General features: G+C 41.3%; 2 protein-coding genes across 3 annotated transcripts in view; one reads left to right on the plus strand and one right to left on the minus strand.

Annotated features, from left to right (window-relative positions):
* Positions 1-4,926, minus strand: part of DDX4 (DEAD-box helicase 4) — a 31,975-nt gene extending 27,049 nt beyond the window's left edge. Inside the window, exons 1-2 of the mRNA XM_062604315.1 lie at positions 4,735-4,926; positions 3,404-3,467 (exon numbers count right to left, since the gene is read on the minus strand). Coding sequence (XP_062460299.1) covers positions 3,404-3,467; positions 4,735-4,803 — 133 coding nt within the window. The 5' untranslated portion in view covers positions 4,804-4,926. The remainder of the gene's footprint in view (positions 1-3,403; positions 3,468-4,734) is intronic.
* Positions 4,927-15,929: 11,003 nt separating this feature from the next.
* The window catches only part of SLC38A9 (solute carrier family 38 member 9), a 39,606-nt gene continuing 29,622 nt past the window's right edge, over positions 15,930-25,913 (plus strand). The window contains exons 1-5 of one of the 2 annotated variants that reach the window (XM_062604328.1): positions 15,930-16,073; positions 24,137-24,269; positions 24,839-24,960; positions 25,099-25,162; positions 25,275-25,368. In XM_062604328.1, the coding sequence (XP_062460312.1) occupies positions 15,970-16,073; positions 24,137-24,269; positions 24,839-24,960; positions 25,099-25,162; positions 25,275-25,368 (517 nt within the window). In that variant the 5' untranslated portion in view covers positions 15,930-15,969. Of the gene's footprint in view, positions 16,074-24,136; positions 24,270-24,838; positions 24,961-25,098; positions 25,163-25,274; positions 25,369-25,913 lie in introns of those variants that run through there. The other variant, XM_062604329.1, reaches the window with a different exon arrangement.

The following is a 25,913-nucleotide window of genomic DNA, read 5'->3' on the forward strand; positions in this document are numbered from 1 at the left end:
AATCTGAAGCAAGAATCCTGAAGTCCAAAGAAAAATGAAAAATCTTGCACCTGCAGAGGAATAACTCCAGGCACCAGTACACACTGGAGACAACCAGCTGGAAAACATCTTTGATGAGAAAAAAAAAGGAGGGCCGTGGTGGAAATTAAGCTGAACATAAGGCAGCAATGTGCCCTAGCAGTGAAGGCCAACAGCTAAGAAGAATGTTACCAGCAGGTGGAGGCAGGTGGTCCTTCCCCACAGGTGACACCTTATCTAGAGTGCTGCATTCAGTTCTAGGCTGTTCAGTACAAAACAGACACTGACATACTGGGGAGTCCAGCAAACAACCACAAAGACAAAGAAAAGATTGATACAGCTGTTGAACACAGAGTGTCTGAGAGCTGGAACTGCTGTGCCTGGAAACAAGAAGACTCAAAGGATCTTACATCTTAACAAAAGCGAGTGAAGATGGAAAGAGTCAGATTCTTTTCCCTGATAGCCAACGAGAGGACAACACGCAATAGGCACTAACTGAAATACAGGACATTCCATTTTAACGTAAGGAAAACCTTTTTGCTATGGGTATGGTTAAACACTAGACAAATTGCTCAGAGCACCTGCACAGTCTCCACCCTGGAGAAATTCAAAACTCAGCTAGGCAAGGTCCTGAGCAAACTGCTAGAGCTGACCCTCCTCTACAGAAGGATCTGGACCAGGCAGTCTCCAGAGATGGCCTTCCAACCTGAGTGACTCTCTAAAACAGAAATTCCATAATCTGCAGTATCAAAGTCAAGATCAGGGTACACAAGTAACCATAATAAAGTTATGAAATCTGAAATCAAAACACTAAGTCTACAAAATACCATGATGTACAAGTATATGACACATCATGGAAACTCACTCTTTTCCTTCCAAGTAAAAACTGCTTTACAGAATGATATAGATACCCCTAAAAAAAAACCTAGGCATCAGTACATTCTGCAACAAGATAAACACCTTAAAGATCACCTGTGTACAAGAGCTTGTCATAAAGGAAAAAAGAAAACTGATTACATTTGGTACATTACCAGTACACTCAATTAAGAAACTTGGCTTGTACAACAATGGAAATGTTAAACTGCTGCATTTATAGTCTGAACAATGTTCGGAGTTCCTGCTCACTTGGAAGATGTGAGTAGTTTGGGGCAAACACTGTATAAAAGATTCTGATATTCACGTTAAATGGCACAAGCAGAAAAAAAACCACCCCAATTACTTAAACTGCTATTTTTATTGCTTATTACAATAGACTGGCTTCCACTGACCAAGTCTATTTGCCTTTAAGTAGGTGAAGACTCTCCCCTTATTCCATCACTCCTCTTCCACTGAAATTTTCATAACTTAATCATACTGCGCTAATTAAATATTCAAAGTTTTTGGAAAGCACATGCGTGTCAACAAAATACTTGATCAGTAAACCTGCTTCAGTAAGTTTCTCCACCATGCTGCCCTCTGTCTAATGAAACATGCTGGATAACAACACAGATTTACAGACAGCGAACAGAATAGAATCAATAATAACTCTTCAGTCAAGTCTGCTATGCTTAGCACTTACACAAAATTGACTGTAGACCACACTGTTACTTGCAAACCAACCCATTAAGATTGGTAAAATAGCAACTTTCAGAATTATTATTTACCTACTGTGTGACTTTTCATGAAGCTTGATTCTATATAGGTTTCATGCTCACTGGTCTTACAGGAACTGTAGAAGTACTAGATGCTAGTGTTTAATTCATCACTGTTATTATTTACCACTGTAAATTTACTAGCTTTCAAGCAGTATTTGATAGATTAAAAAGAATAGAATAAATCCTTGTTCCCAGTTCACTGGCATCAGAAACTAGCACTGCATGAGCATATCACTGAGTAAGAGCTATTAAATCCTGATATTGTGTGTATATATATATGTCTTCCTTATAAAAATATAATTCCCAAGTATGCAATATTACTTTTAGCTTACCCTTATTGCAATTATTTACACAAGAGTACTACTACTATTGTTTCAAGGAAAAAAACTAAACTAAGAGTTTTAACTTGCATACACTAGCTCTACTCGTGCCATTTACTGTCAAACAGGCAAGCTATGTCCCAAGCCTAGAAGCCCACTGCATACAAGAAAGCAGCTAGAAGTCCACTGCATACAAGAAAGCAACTCATGAGAGCTTAATTTAAGGATCAGCTGAAGCATGACCTAACAAATTAGAAGTTTTGCAAGAAAAGAAAGAAGTAAGGCCCATGCAGCTTTTTCTGGAGGAAAAAAAAAAAAAAAATAAAAGGACACCTTTTTCCATCATGTTGTAGGGAAAGAACCCCTAATGCTGATGTACCCTTTTAAACAAGGTCAAGACAAGAGGCATAATCTTATGAAGTGAAAGCCTCACCTCTGGACTTCCCAAGCAGCTTTAGTTTTTTAACTCTTTATTTAAACAGCAAATAAGGTTTACTCATAACCAGCGTAAGTAAAGCATCTCAGTATTACTACTTGTGCTTGAATGGCAGAGTTCCCCTCATCTAAGAGCCATCAGAAAGATTGGGTTAAATCAAAACAAACACTCTGAAATTGCTCACACTGATCTAAAATGGCAAAATATGCACAGCTCAGGAAAAGAATAAATGGTTGACGATGACAGTGAAAGCAAGATCTTCAGCAGAAAAGTCCTCCCTGCCATGAGTTCAGTACAAGAGGCACAAATCAGAAAACAAGTTACTTTTGCAGTGTGTAACGGAAATATACCAGGGATGACAGCTAGTCAGAAAGAAAGAGCTGGAACAAACAAACCATGAAGCATCAAGACTCACTTCTACCTAACTTGCAATTCAAGTTCTCTTCACAAGCACTGCCTTTTCTATTTGTTCTGTGCCACCTACTACTGTAGCTAGCAACCTGGAGACCTAAAAAACACGTCTGCTGTTTCCTTCAGCAGGAACTCTGGCTTGGCATACTTAAAACTTCTGTCTCCTAATCTAAACTTCTTCTAACTTCTGTACGTAAAACTTCAAGTTTAATGTTCTGTCTTGTATTTTCAGGATTTCCTTTCTACAACTTCATCTGACCTTTTCCTATTTTCAACACATCTGTGAAAAAGGGTATCACCAGAACTGCTAAACATTGCAAATAACACTTATTTTCAATACAGTTCATGTTTAGAAACACTTGTGAGGTAACACCTACTGATTCTCACTAGAAATCATATGCTGTATTCAACACATACCTGCAATAAATAAGAACGGTTGAGGGTCAAGAGGGAAGTCTGCTCACTATGTTACCTGCTTACTCCATGGAAATATCACAACAATAGTACTGTGCGCTTTTTTAATCTCCTAAACTGTTCAAGAGATCAACTCCCCCAAAATGTCTGTAAAAGTGCCTTTTACATACCCAATGAGCCTACACTTGGACTGAAGTCAGAGGAGGTGCTATTTGGTCTTTCAGTGAAGCTAGCCTACAGAGAGAAAAAAACCACAACATCATGTTAAACCCAGGCCAAACACAACAAATACAGTTGTTAAGTCTTGCATTTAAAACAAGTTGCCTACTGCACCAAGATGCAGTCTTCTCAGACTCTTGTGTTCACTTATTACTCTCTGGTATACTAAAGGGCATACTGTTTGCATCTGAATGTCACCAAAACCATATTATACACAGCTAACGCGGAGTTAATTAAGTTTAACTTACCTTCTGTCTCTGTCTTTGTAGGCAGCAGCTTTGTCACCTTGTCAACAGACATCTATTGTTCAAAACAATACTATAATATCTTTTAAGTATTTTTCAGTATTTTTTCAATGTATTTTATTTGAATTATTAAACAGTTATCTCAACCTTTTACCTTCTGTTTTCCAGTTCTCCTCCCCATATCACCAGGGTGCAAGGTAGCAGAGGAAAACAAGTGGCTCTGTGGTAGGTACTTAGTTATCAGCTAGGTAACAAACCCATATCTAAGAACTAAACTATAACTAAAAAACATGGTTCTGCTAGTCTTTAGTAACACAGTTCTACCACTGCCATTTCATTATTCAACAGACAGTAACAAGAACCATCAAACCAACCTGATTTGCGTGAGAAATTGCAGCCTACTAACACTCAAAAACCAATGATCTGTTCTCAGTTTACCTACAACTTCAGAAACAAAAGATCTGACATACATAAGGGAATCTATTAGAAGGGGAAAATGGCAGGCACGTGGAACCACCACTTTCAGTAGTTACAGAGCCCTTTGAATACCCCTTACCACTGATCTGCAACTAGTTCTTCTTACTTTCTCTCCACCCTTTGCTAGTCTACTAGCCTACCCACACTGGTACTCAACTCCTTGCCCAAAGATCGTAAGTAATGACTTACTAGTATGTGCCACTTTCATGAAATATACTTTTCCAAAAATGACACATCCTCTCACGACCCAATGGAAACGGACAGCCAGCATTAAGCAGGTGGAAGAGTAACACTTAACTGGTCACAATGACCACGGTCCCAGAACCTCCAGGGAGGCAGGGCAACTAAACATTCAGAAACTAAAATTGCAGTTATTTGTTAAGAAAACGCAGTCTTTTCAACACAAAAGTTAAGAACAAGTTCCTCCACTTAACAGTGCTTCACGAGTTACAGGGGACCTCAACCCACCAACTGTCCAGGCAGCAGGCTTGGGGATGGAAGGAAAAAAGGAAGGGGAGGAAAAGCAAACATGCTACAGCACAACAGTTGCTACCCCATACCTGCTCCAGGGGTGGGAGGACTGGTGATGCCTCATCCCCCATCTCTGCATTCCAGTCTTCTAGGTTCATGCTGTGGCCTGACAAATCTGCTTGCAGGAGGCAAAATAAATTAGCAGCAACCTCTGCCTGCCCCCCACTGTGGGTCCCACAGCGCCCACACAGCAGACACCATTAAGCCTGCCTGTCCCAGCACTCACTCACTGTCCTCTGTCACATTAGAGACTATTCTCCAGGAGGAGAGAAAGGAAGAACCCCACACGTACCTCCGCACCGCCCCCGCTCTGCACAGAAGGAAAATGGCGCCGCTCCTCCTAGGCCCCTAGTAAGGCCACGGCCACGTGCACTTGCTGGTAAGTCACGTGCCCAGCCCGCCAGTCAATAGGCTCGCGCCTCAGCGGCAGAGCGCGTGCTTCCGTACTCTGCAGTCGGGGCGAAGCGTGGCGCGCAGCCGTTGGGCCGGCGGAGGAGGGGCGGTGCCGCGCGCCACACCGCGGCCCACACCGAGCAGAGGTGAGCGGCTGGGGGACCGCGCTGTGGCCGTGGGGTAGTCCCGAGGCCTGTGAGAGCGAACGGCAGCTCTGGAAAATGGGGTTTCACAGTGTCTGAGTACCCCTCACAGTCCTGCTCGGCTCTCTGGGCATCTGAATATCCCTTAATTCCTTCATGATAACCTGGAGTGTGCTTTTACCTCACAAACATCAGTTGGAGCACTGTGTGCTTTTCTGGTGTCCTCAACATAAGAAGGACATGGAACTATTGGAACAAGTCCAGAGGAGGACCACAAGGATGATCAGGGGACTGGAGCACCTCCTGTATAAAGATAGGCTGATAAAGTTGGGGCTGTTCAGCCTGAAGAAGAGAAGGCTGTGTGGAGACCTCATAGCAGCCTTCCAGTATCTGAAGGGGGCCTATAGGGATGCTGGGGATGGACTCTTCTTTAGAGACTGTAGTGATAGGACAAGGGGTAATGGGTTTAAACAGGGAAGTTCAGGTTAGATACAAGGAAGAAATTCTTTACTGTGAGGGTGGTGAGGCACTGCAATGGGTTTCCTGGAGAAGTAGTAAATGCTCCTTCCCTGGCAGTGCTCAAGGCTGGGCTGGACAGAGCCTTGGGTGACATGGTTTAGTGTGAGGTGTCCCTGCCCATGGCGGAGGGGTTGGAATTAGATGATCTTAAGGTCCTTTCCTAGCAAATCTATGATTCTATGAAATCCACTGTTTGGCAGAAATGCAACCAAGACATTAATTGTTCTCCTGCAAATGAGTTTTCAGCAGTAGCATAACAGCTAACAGGGCATACCTCTTTGCTAGAAAGGGAAAAAAACAAGACAACAAAACTCCACCCCCCCACCCCCCAAAAAAAACCCACAAAAAACCCGAACCCCCAGCTTTTTAATTATGTTAAACACGCTATATATTTATTTTAAACAAAAATAACAACATCCCTTTCCCACAGTTTTTTGTTATGCCAGACTTGTTAGAGGAAAGAGGGATAAATTCCTGGCTCAGGAGTTTTATTTATATTGAAGTGCAGGCAAATGGAGACAGGGCTTGTATCAGTTCAATGCATCTTTTAAGTATTGTAAAAAAAAAGTACCCTGGCCCTTCCACTTGTGTTTCTGAGCTACTTGAGTTTCTGAGCGCCTTCTGTGCACCCTTCTTCATCCTGTGAAATAATACAGCAGTGCTTATTATGAAAATCATAAAGGAAGTGTAAACCATTCTGTAAATGTGATGCTCGTTGACCTGCCCTGCCATGTTCAACAGATTTTGTCAGAAAATCTGTTTGTCAGAAAATCTATTTGAAAAACTGTGCCTCTTTTAAGAGCTTTCATATCTTCTATACCAGATCTGTAATTCTGCAGTGAACTTCTCAGTGTCTAGTAGAGGCTTAGGGCAACAATAAGGCAAATTGCTGCAGCAGATGAGACCACTTTAGAGTATTCTTTGAACGAAGGCTCTGGTTATTTTTACCTTTTTCATGCTCAGCTGAGCCTTACCCTTTAGAGCTGCTTGTTTTTCAGAAACATCAGAACAGGACATGGGTTGTGCTCCGAATGCAAAGCAGCCAAGAGACTTAAAACCAGCTTCTCTGTCTTACAGTGAGCTTAAACCTGCACCGCTGGATGATACATATTAGGCTGTATGTAGTGAAGGTAGCAAAGCTTGGTGCATTTTACAATTATCTGCAAGTAAAAGTATCCATTAAGGCTAAATCAAAAGAAGATTCACCATAGTGTTTGGTGGAAAGTTTTTAAAGAGCTGGATTTAATACCGTTTTTGTCATACAAATTTACCAAGAGGTCCTCAATGAATTTAGGCTCCCATTTTTCTAAACACTGCCCAGCTGTCGTGGTTTAAACCCAGTCAGGTAACTCGTTCACTCACTTCCCCCCCTTTCTTGCCCTCCCCCTGCTCTCGGAGGGACGGAGAGGAGAATCGAAAAGAATGCAACTCCCACGGGTTGAGATAAGAACAATTTAGTAACTAAGGTATAACACAAATCACTACTGCTACCACCAGTGATAATAATGATAAAGGAAATAACAAGGGAAGAGAATACATCATCTCACCACCAGCCGACCGATAACTCGCCCCCCAAGCCCAACCAAGCTCCGACCGATACCTCCTCCAAACCTGCAGTCTCTCAGCCCTTCCGGCTAACTCCCAGTTACCTCCTGGGCATGACGTGCTGTGGTATGGAATACCTCTTTGGTCAGTTTGGGTCAGGTGTCCTGTCTCTGCTTCCTCCCGGCTTCCCATCCTCCCTGGCAGAGCATGAGGCTCACAAAGTCCTTGGCCAAACCAAAACATCGCTTGTTATCAACTCTGTTCCCGAGCTGAAAGTCAAAACACTGCACTACACCAGCTACCAAGAAGGAGAAAAAATGACTGCTACTGCTGAACCCAGGACACCAGCCATGCAGAAAAGACACTTTTTGCCCAGAACGTACTGTGTCCTCAGAACAGAAAGCCACAACACAAACACTGCAGGACAGTGACTTTTGTGAAGACAGGTGTTTGCAGCGGTTTTCGTGAGGGAGCAGGAGAAATCTCTCCTCTTCTGTTTGGCTTGGTTAAGATTCTTAAAGTAAAACATTTTTCCTAAGCATACCTTGAGGACTATAGTTGCTGACCAAGAATGACATGAAATGCAGGTCATCTATCTCCTGCAGTAGTAACCCCCTGTATCTAGCACAGGACACACAGGACAGGCCTGCAGGAGTAAGACTAGAAGCTTGTAAACCAAAAATAACCAGTTCTTCATGCATCTCTATTTTTTTTAGGTTTTAGTTTAATTCACTTTCATAGCACCAGCATGCAGTGTTAACACTGTCATTTCAAATTGCATGTGGTAGCAGATGGATGGACTTCCTGACTCATTGACCAAAATCTTGATGTGTTTGAAAGCAGCAATGTGCACCTGGCCCCAGAGAGTGGCTGAGAGGCAAAAGGCAATAGTAAGTTTGCAGGGCTACATAGGAGCAGGAGTTTTGGTCTGCCTGAGCTTGTGTGCAGCTGAACAGGATGATGGGTGGTGTGTCTGCTGTCTCGCTGCCATCCAGCCTGAAATTCAACTACACAGCAGTTTTCTTGCAGGATCAGCCCCATCGGTGGCCATGTGATCTGTTTTGGGCTGCACTTGGAACAGAAAGTACAGGTTGTGAAAACTGCATGCAATTCAGCAGTTTTTTCCCAAGCATGTGCTATAAATACCCCTAGAATATGACTTTCCAGAGTTTAAACTATGAAAAGGACATGTTCTCAACATGTCATAGGACCAAAAGACTTAAGTAGTGAACTTCTAAGCTGCATTGGCTGGCTGGTGTCCCAGTTGTCTCGCCTTTTGACCTCTCCTGTGCTCAGCAGTGGGTGCAAACCTCCCTGCGCGGGTCAGGAGACTCGTCATTCCCCAAGGAGGTACTCGGCCAGTCACACGAAGGCCACAGTGGTTTGCCTTGGCAGGGATCATGCCTACACTCATCAACATGCTGACCAAGGAGACATGGAAGCAAACAGATGAGAGGCACCTAATCCACCATCACCAGCAAATGTGAATCTTCATGGCTGAATAAAGCAGTAAACGCTTGTCCATACCGTAGCAGCCCCACTGAGAACTGGCCAGGCACGGAGCACGAGTGCCTCACATCAAGGAAGCCCAGCGCCTGGACACCGGTGCGCTCAGCTGCCCACACAGAAGCTGTTTTTACAGCGGAGCAGAGACCGACAAACGCCGCACCCGGGCTTCGCGTTGCCGCCGGTACTAAACTCACGGGGCCTCATCGCCCCTCGCGACACCGCGCCGGGAACGCGGCCCGGCCCCGCCCCGCTCGCCCCGCGCGGCTCCCTGGGACACGTAGTCCTGCGCTCTGCAGCGCGCGGCTTCCACAGCCGGGCCGCCCTTGGCGCTTCCTGCTGCCGCCGCGAGAACGGGGGGTGCAGGAGACTGAGCGGAGCGAGGCGGCGTCGCCGCCGCAGGTAGAGCGGTCGCGTCTGGTGGTGTGGCACCGGTCGGGAGCGCTCTCGGGCCCGGCCGCGGGGCGGGGAGGGAACGGCGGCTTGGCGGGGCCCTGGGGTCTCGGGCACGGAGGGCTCCCGGGAGACGGTGGGTACCGCTGCCTCGCCCGCTGTGGCCGGACAGCAACTTGCGCTGGCCTGCTCGGCTCCCTGCGCTGCGGCGGGTGAGCCGAGGCTGCTCCCCTCCGAGACACCCTGCCTACTGCCGAGGCTCTGGGTCTGCAGGGAGGAGGGGGACAGGGAGGAGCGGCGTGGGCCGCAGAGCCTGGTAACACCCTGCTTGGTGCGCTTGTAACGTGGGAGGCCCAATGGAACACCGGAGCGCAGTCTGATATGCAGAAACGGCGTGACAGCTTCTCGGGTAACTCATAAATCGGGAAGTAACTCTACATCTGATTTAACGGGCCTGTGGACCCAACGACCTGAAACCAAAATGGTGTTTAAACTGTAAATTCATACCTAAGGTGATAACTTTGTGTTCCTGCAAGTATTTCTTTACAGTCTCCACCAAAAAAAAAAAAAAAATCTGTATACAAATAATAGTTGATTTATCTCTTGAAGACAAATCAGTGCTCCATTTCTTAATTTTACTCAGATTCTGGCAGCAACCACATACCCAGTGGTGCAGTCTGAGGTATGCAAAAGCTCAGCAATGGTTCAGCTTGTATATTTAAGAGGCTTTTTCAAAAAAAAAAAGTTACTAACACATTGCTTGTGCAGTTTTAATCGTCTTCAGCCACACAGTTGTAGGGATGTATGAACAAGCTAACTAGTGGCATGCTGTCCCAGGCTCCTGCTTTTCGGGCAAGCATTCTTCAGTCCCTTCTGATAACAGGATGCACTGCCCCAGAGAGGAACCGAGGAACTGCTGTCCAGCTTTAAAGTTCTTGTCCTTCAGTGTAGGCCCTCCTTATTTCTCATAGTTTATACACGCACATCCTGCAGTTTGAGATTTATGCCTTGAGCTTTATTCATCCATTCACCTCAAAATTTAAAAGAATACCAGGTCACATGAAGTAGCACTTTTAAAAATAGTTTCCTGTTTTTGAACTAAATGGGTTTTTGCATTTAAACTACAAGCATGAGGTAGGTGTTTAGGAATAGTGACTTTAAATAAGAAATGAAACAATATGTGCCCACAGTTTAAATTATCACGTTTTATCTGTGTAATCTAACTGATTCAGAGCAGTCCTTTTAAGAAACACTGGAAATACCAAAACAAAGAAATTGGCTGCTGCAAATAAGCATAAGAACAGCATTCGGTGGCAAAATCACTATAAAAATAATTTAAGACTGCTCAGGGTGAAAAGTAACAAGTTATAGATGACTAAGTTCAGTATTTATTTATTCTAAGGTGCATGACTTATAGATTAAAAGCTCTGACTTCTTCTATGATGGCTGATCCACAGAGTCTCCTACAGCGAAATCATTACAGAACCACTGCTGTCTGTGCAGCAGCTTCAGCTCTAGTGACACGGAGCATAAATATCTTTCAGAGATCCAGTGCTGTTTTTCCAGCGCCATGTCCAGTTGCACAGGTAGCCATTAATGTTTTGATAGTGCTCCTGCCTTCCCCACCCTGCCCTCAGGGAAGGTTCTGTGATAAATACCAGACCTACAAACCAGTAAAGCACAGACTGTGCTTGTGAGATGACTATCATGATTGACATACTGAGCACAGTTTTGTTCCTGCTGTGGGGTAAACCTGTTTGCTAACCCTCTTCCGTGGCCTGCACTGTAGTTCTGGTCTGTCAAGGTGGGTGTCTCATCTTAAAGCATTGGCACACGCATCTGTGTCTGAGCCATAAGCCACCATTGTTTGATTCACAGTGCAAGCAAACTGTAATATAGTTTTGTCATCCAGTACAAAGAAGACCAAATCACAGCACAACCGCCAGGCTAGAATGAGTTTTCTAAATCTGCTGGGTCTTCAACCACCAATCTTCACTCCTTGGAGCTTTCAGACTTTGTAACAGGAGACAAAGGGAGAACCTGAGGGCAGTGAAAGCAGAAGCTCACAGGGGCAAGCCGGAGAAGATTAATGAAGGTCTAACCCTGTTTCATATTTACAACATAAAAACCATGTGGAGTGTAGCCTGGAGTGGAACTGGAAGGGGTAACTTGTGTACCGCTAGGTAGTGCTTCATAGTTTACAACCAGTAACAGAAAACCTCCATTATTGAATTCTCATCTATTTGTTCTCTTTTGCTGCCCTTCTGATACAGTGCTGCAGATGTTTGTAGAAGAATTATAAAAAGGATGGGAGGGCATATTGAGCTTCAACACAGCAATAGGCGTAATTATATCCTACAAAGAAAAGGGAGAGGAGGATTTAAAGTCTATGCAGACTTTGGACTGTTGAAAGATACCTTGACATTGATGACGTTTAACTATGTAGCTGATTAGATATTAATGATGGTTAGGACTGTGTTGATAGCATATGATTGGAAAACATGCCTCCTGTTTTAAGCCCTTATCCAGAAGAGAATTCCAAACTTACTTTAGCATGCTAGCAGCTTTGACAGATTTTTTATATCTGGAAGAGTATTTAAAGGTTTCCCTATAGATGTAGCCATTCCTTGTTAGGTGAAAGGAAGGAGGACAACCAAGCGTGCTTTAAGGCAGTGTACAGCAGTTCCTGAAAGATGCTAGAGTCAATGTTACTCCATATTTGTGGGGGTTTTGGTACTACATAGGTATGTCAAGAATGTATTTCCTTTATCACAGCTGTTGTGGAAGTTGCATGTTTTTTTTCTTAATAACTGTGTCGGGTAGAGCCAGGAAAATGTAGGGATATGTTTTCAACAGCACTTACCACTGACTTTCATGGGGGTAGCAAAGCCAGAGTATTGCCTTCGTGGAGTCAAATGTTTGGAGGACTAAGTTGCAGCAGTTACATGATAGATTACGTGTTTCACAAGCAAAACCAAATGATTTCCTCACCAAAGCTGAATTGAAAAGGAAAAGAAATATGGGTGCAGAGAAAACACTCTCACAGCATTGTCCCTTCAGTAGCAATGCAGCATGCTGTAGGGGAAAACATGAAATTTCTTCCTTTGTTCCTGCTTCATCAATAAGATTTAAGTTGTAGGAGAATGCAGTTAGCACTCTCTCTGATCTTCATCTCTGCTGTTACTAGAAAAAGCTGAGAGACCAAGGTGCTTGTACTGTAGGGTGACAGAAAGAAAGTCTCTGCAGATGTAAAAAGAGAACTTGCAGAAGAGTAGAATGGTGACAAGCAAATACCAGAGGATCTGGAGAGACAAGGATTTTTAGAGAAGATACAGCCTGCAACTGTTGGGGAGAAAATCCCTATTTCTCATTCATTACCAAATACATTACAAAGCTAACCCAGTTAACTGTGCAAGGATAATTATACACACAAACTTGTATTCAAAAGGACAGAGGTAACAAATTTGGAGTATTCGAAGATTGGAGCATTAAACTTAGCTAAGTTTAATGAAAATTAAAATTTCCTAGGTAATCTTAGTCATCTTGGTACATACAAATTATTCTATCAATTAGAAATGGTTATAAGAACATTATTTTTCTCAAGCCGGACATATCTTAGAATGGGAAATGTTTTGTCAGAGCAGCAAAGTGATTAGTGTTCAGTTCACTTTTGTGTGAGACTGATCTGCCTTATCTGCTGCTCAACAAACGCTAACTAGTCCTCTTGGAAATTTTTGCAGTGCTTAGTACAAATCACAGCTAAGCTTTAGGTAAAAGGCAGTTTCACAGTGTATCTGTGATGAAAGACTGAGAGGTTAAACGGCAGGAACAGCAATGCTTTTATAATTCATCAGTGCCAAAGACAAAGTACCATGAATTCATGTCACTGACTCCAGGTACACTACAGCTAGCAGTTACCTCCTTCCCACTTGCAGGAAAATCCAGTTTCACAGCAAATGAGGCAAGTATCCTTAAAACAGCTTTGTCCATTTCCAAGCAGCCATATGTTAATTCCCAGAGATCCATAGCAATTCTCTGAAGGCTACAATAGCCTCCTGCTAACTCTAATCATGGTATATCATACAGTATGCAAACAGAATGAGATTTGTCAAGCAACTTTGGTTTTTGACATGAATTCTTCATGTTTGAGATTTCAGTCCTCATTATAGGCTTTTAAGACCCTATAGAGAGTACTGCATGTAGTATCACAGGTTTTTTTTTTTAAGAAACATCTAGAATGAGATGAAAATAGATAGATACCCTGCATAAAAAATTAGGTAATTAGGTCACTAGGAAAGTAAGCAGTTCAGAAGAGGTTATTGGTATGAGTTAGACAATGAATTCAGATAGCACTACTGGCTCCATCCCATGTATTAAAAATTAATGTGTTGAGAGTGTGGTCCAGCCAGAATGGGTGGAAATTAGATAAAAGAAAGGTTAATCAGGTTCGTTCTTCGTTCTGCTCTTCTGCTTACAGTTGTCTTTCAAGCTGTACTGGCTCCAGCTGTAACATGTGTGATAGCTGCATCTGTTTGTAAAATAATCGGTTTGCTGGCCATATGCTTCACTTGTCTGTTCTCAACAGCAAGCACTTAAAAAATAAATTGTTGTTGCTAATGGATCTTTTAAGTAGACCCTGAAGAGTCTGTAAGCAACAACTCTGTAAGCTTCAAATTGTGCTGTCAAGCCAAACTTAATGTACGCCATGTTTTAAGAATGCTTAATTTTTTTTCCTTTATGGAATATTATAAAATATCTGGGTTCTTTGTAGACATGGCACAGAGAAAATCAAACTGATGATCGATGTTGTCTGCATTTGCCAGATTGATTTGAAAAGCACAAATACATTATTTACAACAGGTTTTAGGGAAGGGATGTATTAAAAGCAGTATCTTAAATTAGCATTAGATGTCTGCTTAGTTTGTGCCATAAACCAGGGGCTGTGAAAGTACAGGATCTTGGTACCACAGTCTTTTGGAAAATTCTGACTAAAACCACTTCCAAGTATTTGGGGTTTGAATTAATTTCCTATTTCAGTGCAGCCATTATGAGTTTAAATTTTCATCTGCATTTTTATGGCTAAGTCCAATTAAACTCCGAGAGAGTTGCAAAAATGCAGGACAGAGTGATGGGAGCAGAGAGCCATTACCAGTGCTCAGCACACCAGAAGAAGGAGAGGGGAGCAGAAGCTAGTGCCTGTCCCCTAAAATGCAGTTCCTCAGTAGGGTGAGATGAGGAATGATCTGTGTGCTTCTGCGTTCCTCCCTGTGCACTCTTTCAGTATTTTTCCATGCTCCCATAGCTACTGTTTGACCCCACAGAGTGGACATGGTTGAAAAATGATAGCTTTGCTTCCTTATTCATCCTTCCCTTCAGATTCTTTGGGTTTTGCTGGTTTGTTTGGATTCTTTTGTTGGTTTTGGTTTGGTTAGGTTTTTGTTGTTTTGTGGTTTTGTTGGTTGGTTGGTTGGGTGGGTTGTTTTTTGTTTTTTTTTTGTTTGGTTTGTTTTTTTTTCCCAGAGGCATTAGCAGGATGAGCTAATGCAAGAGGATTGGCAACACACAGCTAGGAACGGATAGAGTCATATCAGTGCTTAATTTACTTGATGTAATTTCGGGCACTGGGCTTGCACAGTGTATTTCCATGAGGATACAGAAGCATCACACACACCTCACTCTTTCTATCTATCTTCTTACACTGTCACCCCAGATTTCAAATGTCCAGTGCTGTATTTCCTTACCCTGTGCCAGCTCTGGTTCTCATCTGTATTTGCATCAGCCTCTTTAACATTCTAAATCATCAGGATACAGTCCCACTGAAAGAGCAGATACTTCTACCATTTTTGTTTGAAGAAGGAGTCCTGGTTGAGAAACTTAAGGAGGTAGCGGGGATGAGAGCTGTTAAAGCCATTACATTTGTTCAGCTTCACACAAGACCATAGCCAGTCCCATGTGGGGACTGTAGTTCAGTCTAAGTAGAATTCCATTAGCTTAAAAGCAATCTGCTCCCCATTGTTTGGCCAGGAGTGCTCTGAATGCATAGAATACGTTATTATTAATGCATTATAAAACCATTCATTGTCTTTAATTCAAAGAGCCTGCACACGGTAAACTGCAATAATCTGATCTTTATTATGGGAAATACACTGGAAAACTACCTATGTGTCTGCTGCAAAGTTTGAAGTAATTTAGTGAAACAGTAGTCCCTAATAACTGATAAATTGTTCTCAGTTGTACTGTTACAAGCTGGAAATACAGCTCCTTTAAAAATCACACTGGTCTTACAGAGGAGCTGTAAGAAAACAAGTCCCATGCTTTGGAAACAGGTAAATAAGACCTATGTATGAATATACTTAATTTGCACATGGTGGACTTTACTCTTAGCTGTGTTAGCCCAAAGGTTTTTGAACCTCACTTTTTACAGACCTGTTTCAGTCCCAGTATAAGCAACAGCATCTGTCATATTCCTTTAATTTATATTGTCTGTTGTGCTAAAAGAGATTTGGAGCATGATTGTACATTGACAACTTAAAGGGGTAGTGTGTTATCAAAATTACTGTGTAATTGCCCTGTGATGTTTGCATTATGGAATGAGAATTCTCAAGTGGCAAGTTGAAGACGCTTTTCACCCCACGAGCTTCCGAAGCTGTGGGACTTAGCCAGTGTTAAATGCCTAGCAGGGACAATTTTACTTACCTGTAGTTGTCTCATTTCTTTTTCTTTAGGTCAAAGTAGCTAACGGAATCTAGAAGAAGGATCACAAATATGGAAGAGGATACCAAGCCTCTCCTGGTTCCTGTGGGAGGTGATGAAAGCAGTTACGGGATCATGAATATACAGTTTAATCCAGAAGACTTTAAGTGCAAAAGGTATGAGGAAGCATGAAGCTACAGAATGATTATATATCAATGAGTTGTTTAACAGAATTCTACAGAGACGGAAAGCTAACATTTGGAAACCAAGGTCTGAGTGTGGGCAGTTCCTACTTTGTATATTATTTCTAAGCACCAGGTGTACAGAACTTCATACTGTGTTTTGTTTGTAAGACTGTTGTATTGACATCACTTCAAAGAGTGTTCTTACAAGAACTTGGCATGTGGATTTTAAAGTGCTCTTCAAACACCAAATATCCTGTGAATACTGAAGCATTATGGTTTTTATTTAGCACAATGAACTGAAATATTGAGACAATACAAGAAAGCTTGACAGATGGTGGAGATGAGTGACTGTCAGTATGTGAAAATGGTGTGTATGCATTCTACAAGTCATGCTGGAAAAATACAGTATAGGCTAGCACTGAGGGAATGGAGCAACCTTTATTGCCTTTAAGGAAAAAAAATGTATTGTTTTTTGAGACTGAGCAAATATGAAAAATTCATGAGCCCAGAGTTTTTGCTATGCCTGCAAAAATAATACATATCTGAGAGGTTATTTAGCATGTTTTCTTAGAGTTTAACATTTCTATTCCCAAAAGGAGGCCATAGTGGGAGACTTAGAATCATGAAATTGTTTGGGTTGAAAGGGACCTTAAAGATTATCAGTTCCAACCCCCTTGCCGTGGGCAGGGACACCTGCCACCAGACCTGATGCTCCAAGCCCCATCCAGCCTGGCCTTGAATGCTGCCAGGGATGGGGCAGCCACATTTTCTCTGGGCAACCTGTGCCAGCGCCTCACCACTCACAGTAAAGATTTTTTTCCTAATACCTAATCTAAATCTCCCTCTTTCAGTTTAAAGCCATTCTCCCTTGTCTTATCCTTACATGCCCTTATAGTGCAGTGCCCTCTGCTGTTGTAGTTAAGATTTCTGTGAGCTGGTCCTGGAACCAAAACTGAGATCGGGGTGGGAACTGCCTTTCTGATCCTAGCTGGAGGCACCAATCTGTTGTGGGTTTTGTGGTGTTTTTTTAGCCCCTGCTGCTTTTTGGACCCCGTTTATGGCTCTTTTTTTTTTCTTAGACTTCGCATCCAGCGTCATGTTTCAGTAGAGCAGTTTTCCTGAGGGAACTGAAGATGGCACTGTTGTATAAAAAAATCCTCCTGTTGGGCCCACGTTCAGTCAAAAGAGAGCGTTTTGCTGCTGTCTTAGCCCGCAGCTTTGGTTAGCCAAGAGAGCAAACTTACACGTTAGCCAGCGACTAAACAATCTCTTTTCTCTGCGAGCAAAGGAAGGAGGATAAGGGTCTGATTGAGCCCTGAGGAACACAGGGAGCACAGGTGTAGAAGCCTGCAGAATTCTGTATATAAAAGTTAAGAAACAGTGGAGCACTTTCATGTGGGAAGAGGAAATGCACAAAATTAATTCTTGCCTTATCTTCTTCCAAAGACTGTGTGAGCCCCTGATGGTCCTCCTGGCATAAGACAACTGCTAATTTATATGAGCATTTGGGAGTTCCTTGTGATGGAGGAAGTATGTGTTCTGTTTGAAGAGCAGTGGATTTCAGGCAGTGTGGTGATACAATAGCAACAAGAGAAGTTTTCACTTTTGTGATATATCAAAATGCCAAGATTCACTTTTCAAAAGTGAGGTTAGGTGTTGTTTCTTCATTGTGTGGGGTTTTTTTTCATTTTCTTGTGATTTCTAAAATTTGGAGACCTGGCTTCATGAAGTGTCATAGCTTTTGGCATTAAGTTCCCCCCACCAAAACCGGAAGTGTGTACTAAGATTATGTTCCCACCTCCACAACTTTCAGCTTTGCAGATCTGTCCGCTTTGTCCTTATTGTGTCTCCCTTCAGTTTATTCTCTCATTTTCTACGACCTAGTCGTCTGCCTTTCAAGCACGCAGAAGCACAGAGATGAAGGGCATGAGCTCTGGGATATCAGGAAAGCCTGCAAATCATAGTGGGGCCAAAGACAGTTGAACTGCATCTCTGCATATTAGAAGAGGCAAACATAGCCTTTACAAAAAGGAAGAAGAGGCCATCAGCATCCATGTCAGTCACGGTCAGAGCAGTGAGTGGTTTGAAGGGCTTCTTCCTTGGAGCTTTAGGGAGTAGAGATGTTTATCATGCATGGAAGTATCCAGTGGGGTGCATGTGCAATAGCACATGATTTGCTCTGCTTAGATTTTTCCACTTTAACTCACTATTCAGAATTTTATCAGACATTCGTGGGTGGTCATTTTGCTTTGACTGGGGTAGCTCTTGGAAGTGTTTTGTGTGATTTCTAATAATCATTGTTTGTCCATATTAGTGCTGTTCTGTTCTTTTGCTTGGGTTGTTTGAGATTTAACGGCATTTGCATAGTTATTTGGTTTACTTAACAGCTTGAAGGATTTGGAATTTTTGAAAGGCTTGCATTTCCGTGTTTACCTAAGAACAATAAGACAGTTGTTCATTTAGAGTTGTAAATTATTTTGTCTTGTATTCTGTTGCTAATTTTGGGAAATATAAAGCCAGTCTTAATCCTTTTGAAGAGGATGTTATTGTTCTCCACAGTGACCTGAATTACACCATATTAGGTGTGCTTTACCTATTTTGTAGGTCCCTTTAAAAGCTTGTATGTCATTGCTGCAATGGCTTATTGATAATTATTGTATGCAAGAGAGGGAGTTTCTGGTTTTTCTCCTGACTGCGCTTTACATCTACTCATTGTCAACAGATACTGCAGTTGTCTTCAGGAATACCTGAACCTTCAAAGAAACAAATGATGTTTTGTGTTGGTTGTTTTGCATATGATAAACCTTGAAAATGCCCCCTGCTAAAGGGAGATCAAGCCTTCTTCCTTTTTTTTATTGTTCATGAACTACCGAAGCGTTCTCACATAATGTAGATCAGTAGGTGGAATTAAAAAGTTATAAAATAAACAGTGTCTGTAGGTAGCAGCTACAGAAGCCTTTTTCAGGCAGAAGTGATTAGTTCCCTTTTATTTTCAAAGTTCTTTCAACTTACTAAAGGTAGACAATGGTCAGGACTAACCTGTGCAAAACTGCCTATTCAGTTCTGCAGGCATTATGCTTTTCCATTTCCATGCTCACGTGGTCTTTTTACTCCGTTGCCTGCATTTTTGCTAGCACTTATTATATAATAATAAGTAATATAATAACATCGTATTACTGCTTCATAGCTGGGAAAAATTTAAACCTTCTTAGTTAAGAACCTTCGTACTTTGTCACAGAAAAGCAGAATAGCTTTGCCTTTGCTACATAAGAGGAAACAGTTCTTGAAATGTGGTATGGTAAAGCTTGTGATTCTTTATTTGTTAAAATGTGTTTCCTGTAAGCAACAGCGATGGCTTAGTGTTTTCGTCTGAAAGGTTATTTTGGTTCTGCATGCAACATTTTAAGATGCTTGTGTGGTCATAAGCATTATCATGACAGTGGTGATACGAGTGTGCAAAAAGTTTTTAAGTTAAATGTATTGCCAAGAGACTTAAGATCTTATAGGATAAAGTAAGCATACTGTTCACAATGCTTAGGTAAATTCAGACAGCTCACAAAGTAAAAATCAAGGCAGTCGTTGAATTCTTTGGAACAGTTTTCCTGAGGAGAAGCACACAGGCGTCTGTAATGTTCCTATCCTGATACGCAGTTCCCAATTTAGAAATATCAACCAATGAATATAGTTGTCATCTTACTACTTTTTCTCTTTACTTTAATTTCCATCAGTTTTACTCCTTAGTTTCTCCTGCACTATATAAAGTACTCCTGTAATAATTTGGTAACTTAATAAGGCAGTAAAGCCACAGGAATTAACTAGCTTTATTTTTGTGTAATAATCCTATCGCATCCTTCAAAAGTAACTGGTGTGGGGTGTCAAAGAAATACGTGCAATAAGCTAAAATAAGTGGCTTCTCATTTCTTTGGAGGAGAGGAAAGAAATTGTTAAGCCACCTGTAAAGAAGATCATTTTTTTCATGTTTATTTAAATATGAAAAGTTTGTGTAATGTGAAGTCATTAATATCATGTAGATCCAAAAGACACACTGGCACAGAAAATTGCATTATACTGTAACAGCTCAATACTCAGACCACTACTTTGGATCAGATGTCTAGAACCATTTTTTTGTAGTTTGCCAGACAATTTTTCCTATTGTGCTGTTCCCCCATCCATTCAAATCCATCACTTGAACTTTGCAAATACTTCCAGCAATATTTGGAAACAACATGAGTCATGAACATCTCTTCATTTTTCTTGCAAAATTGCCACCAAAGTTTGTAATGTGAGCAAGTTTAGACAGCCCTCTTTTTTCCCAAACCAGCACTAGAATTCATATTAACTGTTCTTTGTATGCATGAGAAATATCTAGCAGATGAGTGTAGGTGGAGGTTTTCTGGGAATTGTTTCTGATGTACATGTGCATGGTATAGTACATGAAAGGTGTGGAACTCCTGCATGAGATCCTGCATCTTGTGCACTCATTGTGCTGTGGGAAAACAGCTGTATTTTAACAGTGTGTTTGCCCTGGTAAAAAAAAAAAAAAACAACAAACCAAAAACAAACAAAAAAACCATTGTTTTTCAGGAAGCTATTTAAATATAAATTGGAATTGTGTTTTTCAGTATGGGTATAATAAAGTCATTTGGTACTATCTCAACGCATAGAAATTGTCAGCGCTGTTTTGCATTGTCACACCCTCCAGTCATGTAATGTCTCCCTTTCCCCCAGATGACATTGTCCCACATCCTTTTCATAATCATTCTGCCATGCAAGGGAGAGAATGTGGTTACTTGTATAAATCAGAAAGTTTTCTAGGAATCTGTTGCAGCTGCTGATGCTTGCATGTACAGAGTACTTGTCTGCTAGACTCAAGATCCCTGAGAAGAGTTTGTCAAGTTTAGATGCTTTGGGCTTTGAAAATCTCAGGTTTTGAGAACTTCTTTGAGTCTTTGAGAGCTTCTCAGACTTTTGATTATGCCCTACAACCAGTCTTTGACATGGGTGTAGCTGGGGGCTGGGAAATTACCTTGATTCCTAGACTGAGTGCTGCCCTGTCCTAGGGTAGATCAGGGAGGAAGGTTGCACCTCAGCCTGCCCATGTAGCTTCCACATCAGACTGATATTTTCAAAGAGATCTCAACCAACCATGAAACTGATGGGTAGACAGTCTACTTTAATACAGTCACTTGCTCCATAAGACTGGAGGTGCAGTTGTATCCTGAGGAAAATTGCTGTTTTAGATAATTTTCAACAGATGTGTACCAGAAGGGATAAGAGGGGAAACAGACTAAGTACTAGCAGTGTTAAATATGTGTAATCCTCCAGGCAGGAAGCAGCAGCCACAAACACGTAGAATTTCTTCAGGGTTGATTAGTTATTTTTTTCCAAACCTATACACTGGATTCTGAATCATACCCTTTTGTTTTGTGCTAGACCGTAAATTGCTTTTCAGTCTAGATTCTGTTAATAATACAGGAGAAAATGAAACATCATCCTCTAAGGAATTTATTTCCCATAGACATATACATTTTTTGCTTTACATGAATATTTTTCTTGATATTTGATTGTTGATTAACAACACTACTTTCTCTGTAAAATAAGATGATGTATTCCTGTTTTCTGATATTTTAATTTTAAAATCATCCATGGCTTTAACTTGAATTGCTTTAAAAAGTAACCTTACACCTTTTTCCAGACTGGAACAGTTTTCATTGACATCTGTGTTGGCAGTTGTTGAACAGCCTGGTGAAGGAGATCTTTGCCATGGATCTGCTAGCTTTGAAACAAAATGCAGACTTTGTCTCAGTGTAATTTTTCCATAGTAGCAGTGGAAGCTCATGGGGTTGTACTGATAATATTAACTGGAGATGGGAAATAGGTAGTCTTCATGAAGCTCTTCACACTATGCAGCTGCCATATAATTAGCAGAACACATACTTTTAAGTGTTCTAAATATGCGTGCCAGTGATCTAAAAAGAAAGCAGAGAGAGGACTGGCAGTGGGGAGGCATTACAACATATTACATTTCCTGTTTTCATAACTACAGTCTTCCTTTTACAGGTCTTGTAATGAGACTTTTTTAGCAGTGTCTGATGATTGGATCAGCCTAATAAATTCTAACCTAGCACAAGTGAAATCCTTTAGACAATTGTTGAGTATTTCTGTACATTACATACCTATGGGATCAGCCCTGTGTGCCTCTGATTTGGGTAATAAAGGTATTGCTTAAAATTTACTCCTGTTTAATTGTGGTATCTCTCTTAATTGTTTATAAGGACACCACAGTCCTTAGAAACACAGAAGTCCACACACAAAATGGGAATTTCTCCTTTCATGTCACAGATGGGGGGGGGGGAGAGTTCAGAATGTCTTAAAAATTGAAAGTGTGTTCATTTTCATTGCTAAGCCATTTTTTCCACAATGAAGGAAGACATAAGAATTAATGAAGTCTAAGTTGAAGGTAAGAGTGAATTTGTGGAGAAGGAAGTTATTTTTATCTGGTTTCCACTTCGTCAGTTTTTATTAGACCAGTAAATACTCTTACCTGTTGTGTCCACTTAAGCAAACAGGAATAAGGACCTACCTTTATCTCTTCTAGAGATACAATGACCAGCTTCAGAGCTGTATTCCTTTTCTTCCTTCCAGATAAAAGGTAGTGCCATGGTGCAAATGCCTAATGATTCACTGGGAAAGAAAATGGGACCTTTGTCACCGTATTGAAAGCTGAGGCTGGAGGGGTTGACCAAGTTCCTTTGTAATCTGATGGGTATTGAAAAACAGTCAATTCAAACAGACTTTGCTTATATTAGAGGAAATATGGCATGGATTTATTGCTAATTTAATTTCTGCTTTTCGTAGCCTGAAACTTGTTGTGATACGTACTTCAGTGGGTTCTGGGGTTTGGGTGATTCTTGTTTCTGAGTGATTTTAACATCAGCCTGAAGAATAAGATCAGAAAGCTGTTGACTTGCTTTAGGAATTAAAAGAACGTGAAAAATTAAAAAACCCAAACCCCCCTATCAAGGCTTATAGTCCCCTCTATTGTTAAGAAATTAGCCTGTCAGAGCTAGGAGTGAATGTTTAAGCAACAGGATAGTATGCCTTGATTAAAAAAAAAAAGGCTCTGCAGTGTTTTGTTTGGGTTGCATATCTCTGGTAGCACCCCTTGCATGAAGCTAGATTTACGTTGTGTTGTAACTTTAGGAATGTCTTTTCACTCTGCTTGCTGTGTAGCTGCATGCGAGCAGGGAAGCCAGGGGGCGTGTGGTTTTTCTGCTCTCTCCTTCAGTACCTGTCACCATGCCTGCAATCTTAACTCAGCTGAGGAAGAGGGTAGATGGCCTTGTGTTCTGTACATCTCTGTATGAGAGATGTAGGATTTCTGTTGCTGACGGTCTGTTCTCCATGTTTACCTCAATTATATCTGAAGGGAAGTCATGAAGCTGTTTCAAAACTGCAGATGGACATCCGTTGTTCCATGTTATGTAATAAATTCCATTCCTGGTTGCATTGACTTAAAAATGGTATGAGCACATGGAGTTATTTGAGCTTGATTCCTTCCACAGTAAACACAATTTTCTACAGTGTTCTTGGATGGATTAGTAGTTCCTAGGTGGCCCTCATTACCACTGCTCGTTCCTCTCCGTCCTCTCCATCTCTTTTCTGCTTTTGCATTCACACGCTTTCTGTTTGTACCAATGTTCCTCATCACTAGTTCTGGCAGCACTGGTTGATTATAAGCATTAATGGGCTTGGCCAAGCTTATTAACATGTAGTTCTGGTGTGACTCATTGTTGAGAATTAATAGGCTGAATATTAGGTCTGAATTTTGATGTTAAGGTGCCCCACAGAATCTGGGCAAGAGGCCATTTTAATATGGACAATGTAAACGTGCTTCTTTCATGGATGGCAGCTTCCCTCCTGGCACTGATATTTTTGCATTTATTTTGTGTCTGAATGACAGACTCATCCTGAGTGATGTGCTCTGGCTTGTATGTTAGCTTTTGTGTTCTAGGGTTTTAAATATTTTCCTTTTCCTTTGTCTCCTCCTTTAGACCATTTCATGTGGAGCCTACAAACATAGTCGGTGTGAATGGTGACATGCAAAGAGTCACTGATGAAGCTTCAGCAATGAATAAGCGAATTCATTACTATAGCAGGCTCACGTCTCCTGCAGACAGGGCACTGGTAAGGCAAAGGCAGGACCGGATAAACTGAGTGGTCTTTGGCATGTTGAGTCTTCCACAGCCTAGATTTATAAAAGAAGTACAAGTGAAGGCAGTGGGAGAGTGACTCTGCAGCTTGCCTTAAAGTAAATATCTAGTAGCTGAGTGCCTTAACAAGGTCTTGTGTTATCACAAGCCATGACTGACTTCTTGTGCAATGCCTTCACCACCCAACGAAAACATAAAAACAGCTTGAACTTTGTAACAGCGGTTCAGGCTGCCCAGATGTGTGTACTCATTTCTTCCACCTATAAGTGGATTTAAGCAGTGGTCAGCTGCTATGATTGAACTAGCAAGAGCTGTACATAGTGTATTACAGACATTTTGCAGAAGAAAAATATATTTTCCTGCACTCTACTAAAAATTTATCAACTAGGAGGTTTTTGTGGGGAGAAAATTAATGTAGTGCACCTTTTTTTTTAATGTAATTTCATGGAAAGGTTTTGTAATTTACAATAGTTGGATTAATGTATTTGGGACAATAGTTACTTTGGTGTTACTAACAAGTCTTGGTTTTTATCCATTTGTTAGATTGCTCCTGATCATGTACTTCCAGCTCCTGATGAAATCTACGTGTACAGTCCACTAGGAACTGCTTTTAGAGTTGACAGTTGCACAGATGGCTATGGTAAAAACTCCAGTATAGTGACAATGTATGTTAAGCACCTTGCCATGTATTAGCCAGAAAATGTATTGATTGTTCTATAATGCATAACTATTGTAGCTATAAGGATAGCATGACATGAGTGCTTCTTATATTATTCACTGTCTTTTTTTTTTTTTCTTCCTAGATTTATGATATGGAACACAATGATGGGTACATCTATATTAAGTATCCCTTGGGGAATAAAACAGGTAACACTATGAAAAATGTATGTGTATGAAAATGGTTTTGGCAACACAGCTTGCTGTTCATTTTCTATAGTGTTGTTGATAGATAAACTAAACTGTTTTTCTCTCTTAACAGGCAGGCTTTACTTCTGGAATCATTCTCATCTTACTGATGGGTATTTTGACTCTTTATTGCTGCTACAGAGTTGTGAAATCGCGCAAAATGATACGTAAGAAATACGAAGCCTCATAGTGCAAATATTACCATTAAGTGAAATACAGAGATCTGATAGATTCTTAGTTTGCCTGTATCTTTACTGCATGTTAGACCTAACCTGCAAATAAAAGCTGTTCCTTTGAATGTCTTTGTATTTTTGTAGTCTGGAACTAAGCTCTGTAAGCTAAATGTCTGTGTTCCCTTATTAGATTATCCTTCAGTTCCTTGGGACCTAAGTATTATAGCCAAACCCAAACTCTTAGTAAGCAAAGTTTCGTGTGTTCACTTATTAAGTGTTTGGTGACATATGGGAGTTAGGAGTCTTCCCTTTTTCTCTATAAGCACTGCCCAGTTCTCTACATGTATTTCTGGTCATGTTCCGTAGTGGAATATGTGGGCTATAGCTGTATTCACCGTTTCGTATGCCTGTACACTATTATTTGTATACAATGTGTTTTGGAAGCAATTTACAGACAATTGCCTCACTGACAGTGGTTCTGCTTAGAATGTACTTCTGTTGTTCGAAACACATCTTGCATCACTTGTAGTTGGTGCTTT

Source organism: Pezoporus occidentalis, unplaced genomic scaffold, assembly GCF_034315485.1.
Source record: "Pezoporus occidentalis ecotype Australia unplaced genomic scaffold, CSIRO_AGI_Poc_V1 ctg85, whole genome shotgun sequence".
Classification (NCBI taxonomy): domain Eukaryota; kingdom Metazoa; phylum Chordata; class Aves; order Psittaciformes; family Psittacidae; genus Pezoporus; species Pezoporus occidentalis.